This window comes from Mustela lutreola, chromosome 7, assembly GCF_030435805.1.
Source record: "Mustela lutreola isolate mMusLut2 chromosome 7, mMusLut2.pri, whole genome shotgun sequence".
Classification (NCBI taxonomy): domain Eukaryota; kingdom Metazoa; phylum Chordata; class Mammalia; order Carnivora; family Mustelidae; genus Mustela; species Mustela lutreola.
The window spans coordinates 149725027-149743562 of NC_081296.1; the positions used below are offsets into that span (position 1 = coordinate 149725027).

The window sequence follows — 18536 nt, forward strand, 5'->3', positions numbered from 1 at the left end:
CCACTTTCTTGACATCAGATACTCTTCTGTATTATTTTCTTAACGCATTAGAGTTTTATCTTTCAAACTTAAGTCATAACCCAGCAGGAGCTTCTGTTTTATTTTTACGTATGATGGGATCCAGTTCCTCCCTCCCTCCCTCCCTTCCCTCTGTCCCTGGGTACCTGGTTGTCCCAGTGTCTTATATTGGAAAAGCTGACTTTTCTTTGCTGTTCTGGAATACAGTTTTATTGTAAATCAAGGCTCCATATATGCGCATGCCTGTTTCTTGACCTCTGTTCGCTGTGGCTTGGCTGTTTTTGTTAATAAAGGTTTAAGTAAGTCTACTTATTTCTGGAACAGCGGGTTGCCCCTGCCCCATTCTTCTCCAAGAGGGTCTTTCCTGTGCATTCGAGATCCATGCACCTCCGTTCTGTAAAAGTCCTGATGGGGTAGGGTTGAGACAGCACTGAATCTACCGGCCAGGTTCTTCATCAGGTTGATGTTACCCACAGAGTCCGCGCGCACCTGGCACTCGTCCAGCCCCGTGGGATCTGGTAGGAGCTTCCCTCTGAGCTTGGAGAAGCAAAAGGAGCTGGTCCCGCCACATCCTGGCACTTTGCTCAGGCAAGAGAAAGAGCACCGTCAGTCCTTACAAGGGAGAGGATGGTATTCACAGAAAAGATACACACACAATCATGTCAGGATTCATAAGAGGTAAGCAGGGGTAGCTACATACAGAAGTAGTCCCCAAAATCATCGTGTGTGTGTCGCAGCAGCAGTTAAATTTTTTTAAAGATACTGTTCACAGTGACATCAGAATGTAACTACCTAAGAATAAATCTAAAAAATATATGGCACATTTTAAGAGAAAACTATAAAACTATAAAAACACTCTGATGAGGCTGGCTGGGAATGCGGTTAGCCATTTAGGGCTCCCTGGGGAAAGCCTGCAGTGGTCTCCAGACTGAGGACCCAGAGCAGCCTCAGTGTCTGGTGTGTGGCTTGTAGACTGCGTGTGGATTACAAGAAGAAGGTGGAGGCACCTGGGAGCTCTGCCCCCTCTGTGGCTGCTCTGGTGGGGCAGGTGGAGGCACGCTGCCTCTGTCACAGGGGGGCCAGGAGTGCGTGTGAAACTAAAATGGGGCGCGTTCACCCTGCGCTGATGGCGACCTTCACGGAGCGGCTCTGTCTGTCACAGATGACTGGCTTCCTTTCACTGCGTACATTTTTAAAAGAAAGACACGGTCGTCTCCCTGCGCGGTTTGTGCTGTTTCTCATGGGCTGGTGTCCTTTGCTGCTCTCCCGGTTCGGCATGGCTGTGACCCTACATCTTGCTGCTGGGTATCCTTCAAGATTTACTGTGAAATAACTGAGAATTGTCCCAAGTGCACAATAACCAGAGTCATGAGAATGGGGGTCAGGGGGGTACCTGAAAGGTTTATATAGACCCAAGGTGTTTGTGATACTATGTGTGCAAAATGTAACAGTTCTTAACTTAAGAAGTAATAATAAAGAATGTCCTCTGCCAGAACTGTGATCTTCTCTTTAATTTCCCTCTTGCTCTTAGCAGTTTCAGTGTAGGGCTGGGCTTGTCCTGGGCAGGTGGACTTCTTAATTCCCCCCCCCCCCCGCCGCAGTTGAAGAGTCCCTCACTGGGGTTCCTGGCAGCACCCACAGGCTGCTACTGAGTTTTATCTCCTGGTGCAGCTTAGCTGTTAGTCCCTGTTGGGATCAAGGCTTCTTCCACGCGTTCTGAAACACATCTGTCCGTGTTAGTAGTCTGTCTGCAATTTAAAAGGAAAGTAAGCCACTGTCCCTCATGGGCAGAATTCAGAGCCCATTTTTTTTATTCTGCTTCATGAAAGTAATTGTAAGGTTTGGGTCAAATGCAGGGCGGTGGCTTACTAAGAGTGCGGGGGTCTTGCGTTTGGAATACAGAAATGTAATGTACCAGCACCTCGGGGTCTGGTTGGTTTTGTAATGTTCTGCTCATGTTACATGGATAATCAGGGGAGGAGAGTCAAGTTCGGCCCAGCTCATGCGACGCATACCTTGTTCTTTCGAGATTAGCAGTGCTAATTTAAAAGGTTTTTAAAACTCTTAAACCGTGAAGTTATGAAAATAAACAAATGAGTTTTCAAAAAGATACAGTTCATGAGATTATAGTCACAGACTTTTTTGGTAAACTGTAAATGAAAATAGTACCATGACACCTTAGCTGTTTTGTACCCTGGAAGAATTGACACAATTTCCAAAAAGTTGAAATTTTGTTGCCTTTATTTACTTAACAGAGATTGAGCAGGCACTGGGGGAGGCATAGAGGGGGAAGCAGACTCCCCACTCAGCGGGAAGCCCAGCGCAGGGCTGGATCCCAGGATCCCAGGATCAAAACCTGAGCCAAAGGCAGAGGCTTAACGACTGAGCCACCCAGGCCCCCTCTGCTCTTCTTTCTTAATTGGAGCAGACTTGTTTTAGTGTTTTTGGTGACAACTCTGTCTTTATTCTGAATGTCCGTTCTCACACTGCATTAAAGTGAACCATGCTTTTGGGAGCTTCGATGTATGTGGGATGTAGCAGCACCCCAAGTGACCCCAGCATGCCCTTACTCTAGAGTAGAGTAGAGTGTCCTACGTGTGCCCCGCCACTTAATGGCATGGTGGCCTCGGGCACGCAGTCTGAGCTCCCGGCATCTCTCTCGGTCGTCATCAGGTGTCTCTTGGCGGCAAACACAGGCTTCTTTGCTTCCTGGAGTCCAGAACACGAGAATGCAGGTAGGGTCCAAACATACAAGCCATGATGACAGACTGAGCACATTAAGTGATCCTGGCAAACAGGAGGGTGAATGAAGGGTAGCGTGGAGAGAGGATGGAAGTCAAGCGAGGAAGTAGTTCAGAAAAGGAAACCTTGGGGCGCCTGGGGGGCTCAGTGGGCTAAGCCTCTGCCTTCGGCTCAGGTCATGATCCCAGGGTCCTGGGATCGAGCCCCGCATCGGGCTCTCTGCTCAGCGGGGATCCTGCTTCCTCCTCTCTCTCTGCCTGTCTTTCTGCCTACTTGTGATCTCTGTCAAATAAATTTTAAAAGTACTATAAAAAAAAAAAAAAAAGAAAGAAAGAAAGAAAGAAAGAAAGAAAAGGAAACCTTTTCATTGGAAAAGGTTGGACCCAAACAGATGGTCACTGTTTAAAATGATTGCATGGTCACTGAGCACTCAGAATGTTGATAAATCACGTTCGAACCTGCGCTTTCCTAAGTGTCCCTTGGGCAGTGTCTCCTGATTCCCTCGCCCTGCTCTGTGCCGCTTCTGTGGGAACCACAGTTTCCCACCAAATATGTCCATTCAGGTGGCAATGTCTGCATGCCTGCTGTTTGCATTGGGGGGTGCGGAGAACTAGAAAACATAATCACCTGGCCCCCGCCCTCAAGGAACAGGTGTGGGGAAGCAAAAAAAATACTACGCAGGATCGCTGACTGTGTTTCAAGCCACAGCAGGTCCTGAGCGGCTGGCTCAGAACACGGCGCCTCATCCAGCCAGGACAGAAGGACAGGCCTTGGAGAGGGACTCTGAGCAGGGAGGGACCCTCTCTGTGAAGAGGGTGACGACATGAGCGACTGAAAGCAGGAAAGCCCAAGGGCACAGGGGTGCTCACTGGGGTGCAGGTGGATGGGGGGACAGCAGGTCTCTGGGCTCAGGACCCCTTCATACTCCTAAAAATTATGTAGGAGCTTTCGTGTATGTGGGCTTACCTTCCAATATTGAACCTATTCCAAATTAAAGCAGAAAAATAAAGTGTATTTTTATTATATTTATCACTTTGGCAGCACATATACTAAAATAAAGAATAATAAGCCAAGGGGCGCCTGGGTGGCTCAGTCGGTTAAGTGTTTGCCTTTGGCTCATGTCATGATCCCAGGGTCCAGGGATCCAGTCCCACATGGAGCTCCTTGCTCAGCGGGGAGCCTGCTTCTGTCTCAACCTGCTGCTCCCCCTGCTTGTGAGCTTTCTCTCTCTCTGACAAATAAATAAAATCTTAAAAAAGAGAGAGAGAGAGAGAAAGAAAGATTCACTTCTTATCGTTTAAAAAAAAAAAGGCAATGACATGTTCACAGAAATAATGTTTTTTATGAAGAGAGCCATATTTTACGAAACAAAGACAAACTTAGAGAGCGGCGTTGTTTCATGTTGGTGCAGATCTCTCTCGTGTCTGGGTTCTCCCGCCTGCTGCTGCATTCGCTCTGGTGCCGCATGTTTGGGTTCACGTGTACGAAGACGCATGTTTGGGGAAAGGAGAGTATCTTAACAGCCTTTTCAGATGGTTAGGGACATTTTCTCAATGTGACACCAGAACTTAAACGGCAGCTTCTTGAAGGAACACGCAGTGTGGATTGTGAAACCTTGGAACCCGCTGTCCGTACATTTTATTCCATTAAAATCCAGTGGACTGACTTTCACTCAAGTGGTTCACTTGCCCTTGAACGATACTGTAACACGATTTATTGATCACTTTGAAAATACTGGTTCAGAGGCGCCTGGGTGGCTCGGTGGGTTAATAAGCCTCTGCCTTCAGCTCAGGTCATGATCTCAGGGTCCTGGGATCGAGCCCCGTGTCGGGCTCTCTGCTCAGCAGGGAGCCTGCTTCCCCTCTCTGTCTCTGTCTGCCTACTTGTGACTTCTCTTCTCTCTCTCTCTCTCTCTCTCTCTCTGTCAAATAAATAAATAAATAAAATCTTTAAGAAAAAAAAAAAAAATAAAGAAAGAAAATACTGGTTCACTGGGTTTGCAAATCTTCGGCGACATTTTGCCAGTGTTGGACCCGTTTTAGTGTATGTATCACTAAATCCTGTGGGCTCGCGTCACCGCCCCGCTCCTCGCCGCCAGGGCAGCTGTCAGACTGGCAGGTGGTTTTCCACACTTCCCAGAGCACTGGAAGATCGTGCAGGGCTCCTTCCCTGTTCAGCCCCAAGATTTCCCTCTAGACTTGTTTCTTATCTCTGTTGTGTCGTGGTAAGGATTACGTGGGGGAAAAATAAATGTGTAAATGTGGATAAAGCTTCTAGTATGGCCCTGGCCCAGACAAGCACTCACCGAGTCAAGTGAGTGTTGTTGCTTACTATCTGTGCTGTTTTTCTACTGCTATCCTCATGAATATCACCAGGCATCCTACGTGCTATGTGTTGAACCGTGGCCCAGAATGAGGAACGAAACATGTTTCGTGGCACGCTGGGGTGTTGACTCCATGTGTTTGCAGACCGATGCCGCTAGCTCTGTGTTTGCCATCGAGCCAAGGGACACCCACGTGCCCTTCCCCTGTCACTCAGCTCACCTTGCCTGTTCCTGCAGGTGTCACTGGTGGGAAGGTCTGCCCCCCCACCCCACCCCAGACAGGGGCTTTGGCTTGGCCCTCGCTCCTTGCCCAGCACAACACTAGTCTGTGATAACTGGCGCTCAGAGGATACTTGTGGAGTGCACGAATGCATTGAGAGGGCTTATCTTGAACCGTCCTCTCAATGTGGTTTAGAGAGTAAATAGTATAAAAATTATATACTAAGACGCATATGAGCTGAGCAGTGACGAGCTGCTTTTGTTTTTCTGTTTGGAGAATGTTTGACCTCTCTCCGTCCCTACCCTGTCTCTCATCTTGAATCTATTAATTCAAAATAAAAGTAGTAGAAGGCTTAAAAGGGTTTCACAGTAATTTGGGGTTAAGCATCTTTGCGATCAATATCCTTTGCTTTCTGCTTTTCAGATGTTCCTCCTGCCGATCAAGAGAAGCTTTTTATCCAGAAGTTACGTCAGTGTTGTGTCCTCTTCGACTTCGTTTCCGATCCACTCAGCGACCTGAAGTGGAAGGAAGTAAAACGAGCTGCTTTAAGTGAAATGGTAGAATATATCACCCATAACCGGAATGTGATCACAGAGCCCATTTACCCAGAAGTAGTCCATATGGTAAGTGATTGTCCCAGCCCTGACTCACCACCAGGGCCCTGGTATCCTTCGCGTCAGCTGAGCTGGTGGGGCCTAATACAACTCCCCCCTCAAAACAGTCCTCGTGTGTTCGTACTGGAAGAATGACAATCTTTGGAATGTGTCTGGTGTCCGAGTGGTGACAGTGAGAGAAACCGGTACCTTCAGGGTCCAGTCCGAGTGCCCTGTGTGTGTTAACTCCTTTAACTCCCTGAACACCCAGGGTTAGGTACCTTGGAATTCCCAGTTATTTTCACACCCTCTTTAATGTAATGGTGCCGATTATAGTTTAAAAGTAAACATTCATTGCCTGTACATGTGCAGGAAAATTGGAATGATGGGGCAGAGTTAAAATAGTGATGGGACCAAGCTTGTGTTGGGACAGGCCGCCCTGACTGCCTAGTGGCCTCCACTGTCAATGCCAGTATCGGGACAGGCCGCCCTAACTAGCCAGCGGCCTCCAATCAATGCCAGTGTCAGGACAGGCCGCCCTGATTGGCTGACGGCCTCTGTCATTCTGTGCTTGGTTCATGGTCGGTTTCATTCAGCTCCAAAGCTCAGTCCTCTGCCGGCTCCTACTCGGCAGCCTGTCTCTAGACCCGCTGCAGGATCCCATTTGGAGCTCATACTGTTGGACCCTGAATTCATTTTCTGTGGAGTGTTTTGGGAATTGTTGGTGTTTTTTCCACCTTTGAAATGAGAACTCCCTGGTTATAAGGGGAGTCCTTGCTACTTAATATAAAATTTTATATCCTGATTTTCATTGAACTCCTTAAGTTGCAGATTTTTTCCCCCTCAGCTATATGTTTCAGAATTGACTAGTCTCATGACCCGAAATACGTTTATTTCTCACTTTCATATGTTGCTTTGGGTAAAGAATTTGAAAGTAATGTACCTTTTTGTAGTTTTCACAGTCTGTTGTGTCAGAAGTTCAGATCAACTTGATTATTTTAATTTGTTGTTAACTCAGAGTTGAGAATTTACCGATGTGTGGCCAGGCCGAGGCTGCGAGGGCCACGTGGGTCCCCTCCCCAGACCACGTGATGAGTGTCCTGCGCTTTTCCCGTTCAGACTAAGAAAAATGGGAAACTCTCTTTTTTCACTGCTTAATTTCAGCTCTTATTTACTTTGGAAGGCCTCCCAAATGCCAGAATCTCAAAGAACAATCTAATACTTCTAACTCCTTCATAATTTTATCATTCACAATACATTTTATAACCCTCCTGGAATTTTGTTTTCTTTTATGGTGCAGAGGAGGGATGTAACTTTATTTTCTTGTAAAGTGATTGAAAAATCACTGCTCCTTGAGTCATATATTCCCTCCCCCCCCCCCCGCCTTTTTTTTAAAGATTTTATTTACTTATTTGAGAGAGAGCATGAGGTGCGGGGGCAGAGGGAGGGAGAGGAAAGGGAGCCTGACTGGGGCTCGATCCCAGGACCCTGGGATCATGACTTGAGCCAAAGGCAGACGCTTAACAACTGAGCCACCCAGGCACCCCTCCCCTCTTATTTTCAATGCTTCTTTATTATATATTAAATTTATTTTATCTTTAAATTAAACCCATTTATGAATATGTTTTAATTTATAAGCACATCAGTTTGTTATGTATTATATCACTTGATTGGAAGGTATTTCCATTGTTAAGGAGGGAAGAGTCTGCAGAGCATGAGGCCATGGTTGGCCTGGTTTGGGTCAGAGGCCAGCCCTGCACCGGGGCCCGCCCTGCTGCTCGGATCACTGCCCTCGAGTTGACACAGCAGGCGCACGTTACCTAAACTCCTCAGGATGCTAAAAGCCCTGGAACTTTTTTTTAGGTTAGATAATCGTTAACTTTCTCCCTGTTACAGTTGTGTCCTAACTGGGTTCTCTTCCTGCTGTCTTCACTTTGTCCCCTCCCCCAAAATTCACGTTGGTCTTTGGATTGTTGCACAGGATCCCCTAAAACACTTAGAGACCCTCATTGAGTGAGCGTCCGCTGTGGGCCAAGAACTTTGTTAGGGGAGGAAATAAGAGTAGTGGATGGTACTTCTGCCCTCCTAGAGCTTTCCTTTTCACAGGGACAGGCAAAAAGAAGAAAGAGTATAGTGGGGATGATGGCAGTGGTTTCTGGCCCTGGGAGAGGGAGATTGTAGGTGCAGAACTCGAGCGGCCTTCACCCCAAGCAGTGCCTGGACCCGGTGCAGCAGGTTGAAGAGATGGGGACCCCTTTGCGGTTCCCTCCAGATGCCCCCACTTTGCTAACCCCTGAGGCAGCACTTAGCCAGCTCCCATGAGCATTGCATGGTTGGTGTGCGTGTTATCAGGGCATTTTTAAAGACACGCATTTCCACTTACTTGGGAGAATCCGAAGTTCTATAGATGTTATACTCCTTCTGCTACTTCTTTTAAATATGTTGCCTGTCAGACTGGACTGTCCTATGGTTTTTTTCTTTTTAACAAATGCCCATGGGGTGCCTGGGTGGCTCAGTCATTAAGTGTCTGCCTTCAGCTCAGGTCATGATCCCAGGGTCCTGGGATTGAGCCCCGCATCAGGCTCCCTCCTTGGCAGGAAGCCTGCTTCTCCGTCTCCCACTCCCCCTGCTCTCTGTGTCTCTCTCTGTCAGATAAATGAATAAAATCTTTTAAAATGTCCTGAGAGAGAACTCAGGTACCATGCAATTCACCCATTTCAAATACACGGTCCGGAAAGCGATGGTGGAGAGGCGGGGCGCACAGGTGGGATCCAAGGAGTGAAGCTGGAATGTGTGCAGGACGGGGACGTGGGTGCACCCCGATATATGTAGTGGCGGGGGCACTGAGCAGTTGGAAGTAATGGATGAATTAGATGTAAGAGATGAAAACCGTAATCGATGTACATAGCAAAGTGGGTCTGGGGCCATTGAAAAGAAAGCAGTAGTAACGGAAAGATGGTGTCTTTTTGGTATTTTACAGCTGCTCTGTGAGTTCGGAGGAGCAGTACTTCCTGTGAACTTTGCACTTGTCTCTGTCTGCGCCGTCACCCCAGCCCAGTTACCAGCAACGCTGCTCTTCCTCGCTCTGGCTCACTTTCACTCTCTGTCCCACAGAGGTTTTCACTCTTAGCTGAGGGCAGGGAAGTTCAACCATAGAACATTTCTTTCTGTAGAATTCAGATCTTAACCGTTGTCTGGGTCCCGCTCACCTCACGATGTTTCGCAGAACACGGTTTGTGGTGGCTTTGGCAGCAGCGTAGTGGTGGATGCTCAGACAGGACAGTGGCTGCGTTCCGGGATCCAAGACTCTGGAGGGCCCACATCTGAGCACTGCAATATGGCAAACACTGGAAGAATGATGGTCAGAATGTGAGGTCCGCTTGTAAGTCAGCGGCCAAGTTGACCCAAGTTAAACGAAAAGAGCAGATCCCATTTTTAATCGGAAGAGTGTGCAGAATCAGCTGTTGGGGTACCAGCAAAAATACACATGCATTGATTTGCTTGTTTGTTTCTCTGATATTTTTAGTGATGTTAAAGATCTTGTAGAGTCGGTCGCCAGGGGTGGCGCAGTTGGTTAAGCAACTGTCATGATCCGAGAGTCGGGGAATCAAGTCCCGCATGGGGCTCCCAGCTCCGTGGGGAGTCTGCTTCTCCCTCTGACCTTCTCCCCTCTCATCTTCTCTCTCTCAAATAAATAAATAAAATCTTTTAAAAATAATAATAGGGGCACCTGGGTGGCTCAGTGGGTTAAAGCCTCTGCCTTCGGCTCAGGTCATGATCCCAGCATCCTGGGATCAAACCCCACATCGGGCTGTCTGCTCAGCAGGGAGCCTGCTTCCTCCTCTCTCTCTCTCTGCCTGCCTCTTTGCCTACTTTTGATCTCTGTCAAATAAATAAATAAAATCTTAAAAATAATAATAATAGGGGCGCCTGGGTGGCTCTGTGGGTTAAGCCTCTGCCTTCGGCTCAGGTCATGATCCCGGGGTTCTGGGATCGAGCCCCCCATCGGGCTTTCTGGTCAGTGAGGAGCCTGCTTCCCCCTCTCTCTGCCTGCTTCTCTGCCTGCTTGTGATCTCTGTCTGTCAAATAAATAAATAAAATCTTAAAAAATAATAATAATATACAAGCCCATGATTTTTAGTATATTTACAGAATGTGCAGCCATCATCACATCTCATTTTTTTTTAAGATTTTAAAGATTTTATTTATTTACTTAAAAGAGAGAGAGATCACAAGCAGGCCTGATGTGGGGCTCGATATCAGGACCCTGGGATAATGACCTGAGCCGAAAGCAGAGGCCTTAACCCACTGAGCCACCCAGGCGCCCCCACATCTCATTTTTTTAGAACACGTTCACCCCCTAAAAAGCCCCATACCCAAGAATAGTCACTGCCGTTGCTCCCTAACCTGTCACCCCCAGCCTCTGGCAACCACTCACCTACTGCCCATCTCTATAGATGTGTCTCACCGGACGTACCGTATAACTAGAATTCTGAGGTATGTGGTCTTCCTGCACTTAGCGTAAGGCTTCCAAGGTTCATCCAGATCGTAGCCTGTGTCACTGCTTCTCTCTGTTGCTCTGCAGTATTTCCGTGCATGGACATGTACCACGTTTCGATGGACCCATTCATCTGTGGGTGGGCATCTGGGTCATTTCCACTCCATGGCAGTTGTAACGCCGCTGTGAGCATTGGTGTCCAAGCTGCCTTGGGCACGTCTCTTGAGTATTCACCCGGAGTGGGGCTGCCAGGCCCTGTTTTCACTGTGTGTGTTTATTTATTTGATGGGAGAGAGGGAGCACTAGCAGGGGGAGTGGGAGAAGGAGAAGCAGGCTTCCCACCAAGCAGGGAGCCCGATTCGGGGCTTGATCCCAGGACCCTGAGATCATGACCTGAACCAAAGGCAGACGTTTAACCCAGTCACCCAGGCGCCCCCCCCCCCCAATTTATTTTCAAATTTAAAAAAAAAAAAAAAAACTTCTGATAGACAAGGATGAAAAGGAGCAGTAGCCACGGGGGAGCTCCAGGCATGGGGACTTGTAGGCCTGAATCACATAAACTCCATTATCTCTTCATTTCAGTCATTTTTTAAATATAATCAGCCATCTGTTTGGTTTTTTCAATTCAATTCTCTAGTTAATCTGTTTTTCAGGCATTGGCATTTTTCTCAGAGTCAACACGCTGGTAGCAAAACCACTGTTTCCACAGACACTGTGTTGACGTGACGTCACTCGAAGCCAGACCGGTTATTCAGAGGAATGTTAGCGAGCATCTTCTCGAAAATAAAAAGAGAAGGTCACTTAAAGGGAAATAGCTGACAGTGTTTGTTGTCCATGACAGAGTTTGAGTTTTGGGGTGAAAATTTGAATTTTGGAAATTTGAATTTTGGAACTTGTGTCCATCAGCTTCCCAGGGCCAGGCTCTCCTGCTGAGGTCAGTGGTGGTAGGAACCCAACAGGCGAAATGAGGCCCCACCAGGAGTCTGCATAATCCAGGGAACCAGTGTTTTCCAAATGCACAATAAATAATGTTCCATAATCATTTGTGGGCCCGAGAGCCATTCAGAATGCAAGACACCCCATTGGATCTTGACACAGAGACCCCTCCTTGATAAGAAAGACCACCGTTGGTCAAGTTTGGATGTAGTACCATAGAAGCCCATGTTATCCAAACGGGCTGTTGATTACTCCTCCCTTTTCCAACTACAAACTCTAAAAGACATTTTTTCTTCTCTTTTCTGTCATTCTTTTTTTTTTTAAATTATGTTGTGTTAGTCACCATACAGTACATTGTTTTCCTCCTGTATTTGAACCAAACCAGCACTCAGAATGTAGAAGCAGACATGGGAATCGGCTCTTTTCTATTAAGCCAGATAGTAAAGAGATTAGCAAAAATGGAAAAAATGCCACTCTTCTCCCTAAATTTTTATTTGTTTTAGGAAGTGCAGTTGACCTCTGAACCACACAGGTTTGAACCAAGAAGGTCCAGCCTGATGCGGGGCTTGATCCCAGGACCCTGGAATCATGACCAGAGCCAAAGGCAGACGCTTAACTGACTGAGCCACCCAGGCGCCCCAGATTTTATATGTATGTGTATATACACGTACACACAATACTGTACCATGAATGTATTTTCTCAAGATTTTCTTAGCATTTTCTTTTCTCCAGATTACCTTATTTCAAGAGTATAGTATATTCTACATATAGCACACAAAATATGTGTTAATCAATATTTATGTTATCAGTAAGGCTTCCAGTCAACAATTGGCTTAATTAGTAATTAAGTTTTGGGGGGAGCCAGAAGACCGGTGCAGGGGGTCAACCCCTCTAACCCATGAGTTGTTCAGGAGAGTCACCTGTATCCTATGTGATAGGAGATCTTGCGAAATAACTGACACGGGTCGCCTGGGTGGCTCAGTCTCCCTCTCCCACGCCTCTCACTGTCTCTCGCTGTCAAATAAATAAATAAAATCTTTAAAAAAAAAAAAAGAAAATGAAATTACTAATTGTTTTGAAAATCATTTTCTATTTATATATAATATATATTTATATCTATAAATATATATTTATATTGAGACAGTGGGCTTGTTATTTTTTAATAGATTCATGGGGGTGGGTTTCCCAGTTAATTTCTAAGACAGTCAACATCAACAGAAATGACTCGTAAGCAAAAGCTCTTTGGGGTCCTCAGTAATTTTTAGGAGTTTTTTTTTTTTTTTTTTTTTTTTTTTTAATTTGACAGGCAGAGATTACAAGTAGGCTGAGATGCAGGCAGAGAGAGAGGAGGAAGCAGGCTCCCCACTGAGCAGGGAGCCGGATGTGGGGCTCGATCCCAGGACCCTGGGATCATGACCTGAGATGAAGGCAGAGGCTTTAACCCACTGAGCCACCCAGGTGCCCCAATTTTTAGGAGTTTCAAAGGGTCCCAAGACCCGAGTTTGAGAACCACTTCTCCAGAAGAGCCCCGCTCAGAGGCTGCGGCATGGGCACCCCCTGGGTGCCTGTCAGAAATGCTGCTTGCCAGCCCTGTGCCCACGTGTTCCCCAGGTCGTTCTTCAGCACGGCAGACGTTTCAGAATCGCTTCCGAGCAGCCTTCCTGCACTGCCCACTGAAGCCACTGGCAGCTCTGACCTCCCTAGGCTGCAGATCCCCAGGAGGGATAGACTGGTTTTGCTTTCCCGTTTCTTCTTCTAAGTTTGGCCAGTGCTTTCCGTGAGCTCAGTAGATGCCCATTCAGTGTGGAGCTTCCTGCAGAGACAAAAACATTAAAACGAGGCGTAGTAGTGATGCCCGCTGAGGATCAGAGAAGGAATTGGTTAGATCAGAGGCAGGAGGAGCTGGGAGGCTCCAGGCACTTTGCATCAGATGGACGGCTCTGGAACTGCCCGCATCCGGGGTTCGGGGGACAGCTGAGAATGAGACACAGTATCATCCCTGACCCTGTCACCCACCCTCACCCAGGAGACAACGTATATTCCAGAGGAATACAGTGTGAGCTGTTAACAGCAGCCGCTTTGGGATGCTGTGGCTTATGCAGATTTTTCCATTTTACCATATTTCTTGTGATTTTTACTTTTCATAAGGATCATGTACCACATTATCATCAAAAACCAGTAAATAGGTTTTCTTCAAACGGCCCCCCCACGGAGCCTTGTACATACAGTGAACAGTCGTGCTGGTCTGCCAGGACGCATGCTGGGATTCCAGGGAAGACAGATCCGCCCCACTGTTTTTACCTGTACTGCTTGTAAGTGACCGGATAGTGCCTTACAGGTTTGTTCTTTTATGCTTAGGGTTCAAGTCAGCGTTTTCTGTTAAGGGCAGAGCAGTGATTCTGGGGTCCTTGGGAGAGGTGTCCGGCCCACGGCCCAGAGTGATTGTCTTGGGCTCACTTCAGAGTTGACGTCGGACGCTCTCCTTTGTCTATTTTTACATCTGATATTTACAGTGTGTTCTGGGAAGCACTGCTTGCTGTAAGGGTGAAGATATTTTGGAAATGGGAGAGGAAAACATGTTGTGAATAAAGGAGATAGTGTATTAACCAGTGAGGCTTTAAGTGGTGTACAGATTTCTCTCCACTGAGGATTTAAATCATGCATTCCCCTTGTGTGTTTTCGTTGTTTTCGTTTAGCCAAAGTCACAGACATGTGGGTTAGAGACGCACATCAGCAGAGAGCTAGAAAGAGATGAAAACATATGGTGCTTTTTGAAACCCAGAGAATGAGTTTTCTACTTTATATATCAGTAAGTCATTTCTTGGAGATTTGTTCCAATTATTTTGGGAGAACTTCCCTTTGTTTTGTTGGATGTTTTTAAATTATAGAAGAAAGGCATGTTTGTTTTCAGTAAGTGAGATAAATACAAAAGCATAGGAAGTGAAAGTTAATTCTTCTCCTTCCTCCCCGGCTCCCCAGTCCTGCCTGTACCCATCCCCCCTTGTAGCCAACTGATGTATTATTTGTATTATTTCTTCAAAAGGCTTCTAAGAACTTTGAGGGGGTGGCAATGATTATGTTCATTATCCTGCTTGTGCGATGGTTTCACAGACGTATGCCCATCATACATGTATCAGACCCTACACTTAGCACCCACACTCAAAACACAGTCACGGTAGGTCAGTTACACCTCAGCAAAACCTGCGCGTTTTTAAAGCTCCCAAGTGGAAGGGTCTGTCTTTCATCTAGGGGCACAGTGGAGAAATCACTGAGACACAAAGGGCATTATGAACTGAACTTACAGCCAAGAATTACCCTTCCATAGGATGTTTTAAAGTTAATTCTTAATTTGTGAGACTAGACGCCGGGGTGGCTCAGTCAGTCGGCCATCTGCCTTCGGCTCAGGTCATGATCCCAGAGTCCCGGGATTGAGTCCCACATCGGGCTCCTTGTTCAACCAGGAGCCTGCTTCTCCCTCTGGCTGCTGCTTCCCCCTCTTGCACTCCCTCTCTCTGACAAATAAGTAAATAAATAAAATCTTTTAAAAAAATAAAATTAAATTCTTAGTTTACATACAGCAGAGTTCTCTGAGATTTGGTAAATATGTATAATCATACAATCATCACCATAATCAAAAATAGAGAACAGTTCCGTCCCTCTCCAAAAAAGCTACTTTTGCTCCCCCCTTGTAGTCAAGGCTTCTCCTCCCCGTCGTCCCCGGCCACCACGGATCTGTCCCAGTCTATCACGTTGCCTTCTCCAGAGGGTCATGTAGATGGGCTCACGTGACATGCAGCCTTTGGGGTCCGGCTTCCTTCATTGTGCATGGTGGGTTTGAGATCCACCAGCAGCCTATCCCTTGTAACCATCCAGTAGTGCCTCACAAGGTTGATGTACCCCAGTTTGCCCATCCCCTGCTGAAGGTAGGCTCCCATCTGGGGCAGTAAAACTGCTGTAAATCTTCGTGTACAAGTTTGGAACAAGGTTTTGGAACAAAGTTTGGAACAAAGGTTTTCATTTGCCTGGGGAAGGCAGAACTCGTGGGTCACGTCTTTTATGTTTAACTCTCCGAACTGCTTTCCGAAGCAGCTGTGTGCTGTCTGCACCCCCCAGCAGGCTGTGACGCACCGTTGTCAGCATTTAGGGTCTTCAGCTCCTTTATCTCAGCTTGGCATTTTTTCTTTTAAGGATTTTGTTTTGGGGGTGCCCGGGTGGCATAGTCAGTTGAGCATCCAACTCTTGGTTTCGGCTCAGGTCGTGAGATCAAGCCCAGCTTTGGACTCTGTGCTCCGAATGGAGTCTGCTTCAGACTCTCTTTCCCTCTCCCTCTGCCCCTGCCCCCTCTTCTCTCTCTCTTTCTCTCCCCCACCCAAATAAATAAATCTTTTTTTTTTTTAATGATTTTATTTGGGGGGCTCCTGGGTGGCTCAGTGGGTTAAGGCCTCTGCCTTCAGCTCAGGTCATGATTGAAGGGTCCTGGAATCGAGCCCCGCATCGGGCTCTCTGCTCAGCGGGGAGCCTGCTTCCTCCTCTCTCTCTGCCTGCCTCTCTGCGTACTTGTGATCTCTGCCTGTCAAATAAATAAATAAAATCTTTTTTAAAAAATGTTTTTAAAAATAATAAATGGTTTTATTTTTAACTAATCTCTATACCCAGCATAGGGCTCAAACCCACAACCCTGGGATCAAGAGTCTCATGTTCCACTGACTGAGCCAGCCAGGTGCCCCTCTCGTTTTGGTTCTGATTTGCATTTCCCTAATGACTAATGATGCTGAGCACTTTTTCCTGTGGTTGTCATTTGTAGGTCTTCCTTGGTGGCATGTCTATTCAAATCACTTGCCAATGTTTTCATTGGGTTTTTTGTTTTCTTATTATTGAGCTTGAGACTTCTTTATATGTTCTAGATACAAAACTTTGCCAGTTAGGTGATTTGTAAATGTTTTCTCCCCATCTGGCTTGTCTTTTTATTTTGAGAGGGTCTTTTTTTTTTTTTTTAATTATTGACATATAATGTATTATTTGCCCCAGGGGTTCGAGTCTGTAAATCATCAGTCTTATTTACACATTTCACAGCACTCATCATAGCACATACTCCCCCCAATGTCCATCACCCAGCCACCCCATCCCTCCTACCGCCCAGCAACCCTCAGTCTGTTTCCTGGGATTAAGAGTCTCTTATGGTTTGTCTCCCTCCCCAGTCCCATCTTGTTTCATTTTTCCCACCCCCACGGCCCCCCACCCTCCCACTCAAATTCCTCACATCAGATATCCTATGATAATTGTCTTTCTCTAATGGACTTATTCTGAGAATGTCTTTTACAGAGTTTTAGATCAGGTGAAGTCTAACTTGTGATTTGTTTTTATGGACCCTGCTTTTTTCAGTTTCATATTGAGAAGTCTTTGCCTGACCTGAGCTTAAAAAAGATTTTTTTCCTAAAAGTTTTATGGTTTTATAGTTTTACATCTCACATCTAGGTCTGTGATTCATTTTGGCTGAGGTTCATTTTTTTTTGGCATGTGGATGTCCAAGTATTCCATTTGTTGAGAAAACTGATCATTCTTTGAAGTGCTTTTGCACCTTTGTCAGAAGTTATTTGACCATATTTGTGAGTCTGTTTCTGGACTCTGTTCTGTTCCATTAATTAGGAATCTGCTCCCAGTACCATATGGTCTTCATTACCATCACTTCATAAATTCTGGGGTCAAGTAGGGTGAATGCTTTGATCTTGTTTTTACTTTCTTAAAGTTCTTAGACTATCTAGCTTTTGTACCTTTCCATATACATTTTAGAATTGGTTTGTTACTTACAAAATCTCCTTCAGGGGGTTTGATTGGGATTGCATTACTATGTAGATTTGGGGAGAGTGGATACCTTAGCAGTGTTGAACCTTTTAGTCCATGAACATAGTATGTCTTCATTTTGGCATTATTCGTTCTGTGGCTTTCAGCATTCGGATCTTACATGTATTTTTTCAGGCTCGTAAAATATTTCATCTTTTGGTGCTATTGTAATTAGGACTCTTTATATTCTGTTTTCTAATTGTTTATTGCCTCTTTTTTCTGGCAGTTCTGTCAAGTTTTACATCATGTTATTCAGAGAGTAGATATTAGTGTTTATTAGTTGACTCCTTTATCATTACAGAGTGGCCCTCTTTATCCCTGGTAATCTTATTTGCTCCAAAACCTACTCTGTCTGATTGATACAGACATTTCAGCTCTCTTCTTACTAATGTGAACCTGATATGTCTTTTTCCTTCCTTTACTTTTGATCAATTTGTTTCCTTGTATTTAAAGAGAGCTTGTTGCAGACAGCATGGAGTTGAGTGTTATTTTTCTATTAAGTCAGACAGTGTCTAGTGGTTGGTTGGTTGGTTGGGTGTGCAAACTACTTACTTTCAATGTGAGTATTGGTGTTGTTGAGTTTAAGTCTGTTGTCCTGTTGTGTGCGTATGCAGTCCCCGGGGCGACACCTGGACTCTAGCATTGAAAGCAGGCTTGAACTAACCTCACAAATGAGGAAAGGCCTAGATTTTCTCTTAAGATTGCCACTAGGGGGGCGCCTGGGTGGCTCAGTCATTAAGCATCTGCCTTTGGCTCAGGTCATGATCCTAAAGTCCTAAGATCGAGCCCTGCATCGGGCTCTCTGCTCGGCAGGAAGCCTGCTTCTCCCTGTCCCACTGTCCCTGCTTCTGTTCCCTCTCGCTGTCTCTTCCATTCAGATATTCTAATGTGCCCTTTATTAGGGTTTTTATGCTCTCTCCACTGGGGCCTTGTAACTGGGCATTGAGTTCCCAGGCCCTGGTCACTTCTGGAACTGTGTTCCTGGGCTGCTCCTGTTCATTCTGTTCCCTAATCACGTTGCTGTTAGCGGAGAGGGTGTGCTGTTTGTCTTGTAATTGTATTTCTGGTTTCTGTATCCTAGCGCAGCTGAGCTGGTCTGTTGTATGGTTTCTGCTGTTTTTTCCAGATACACTGTGACTTTTACAAACACAGTTTTCTATCAAAAAAATAATGTCGATGGGCTCCCTCCCCACTTCCCTGCACCCTACCCACCCCCACGATGCATTTCAGGACTCTCAGAACCTAGTGTTTCGGACTGTGGGAGGATGAGCTCCGGAGGAGCTGAGACCCGGCCTCAGCGGCCTCACCTCTACACATAGTTGTGCGAATACAGTAGAGTACGTGCAGGGGTGGAGGAACCCGTGT

General features: G+C 46.2%; 1 protein-coding gene across 8 annotated transcripts in view; it reads left to right on the top strand.

Annotated features, from left to right (window-relative positions):
- PPP2R5C (protein phosphatase 2 regulatory subunit B'gamma) overlaps nt 1–18536 on the top strand; it is a 121964-nt gene that overhangs the window by 67668 nt on the left and 35760 nt on the right. For all 8 annotated transcript variants that reach the window (XR_009355903.1, XM_059183132.1, XM_059183133.1 and 5 more), the window contains one exon: nt 5727–5926. Coding sequence is in view for 7 of the 8 variants with exons in the window: in XM_059183132.1 (XP_059039115.1) it covers nt 5727–5926 (200 nt within the window). In the remaining variant the exon portion in view is untranslated. The remainder of the gene's footprint in view (nt 1–5726; nt 5927–18536) is intronic.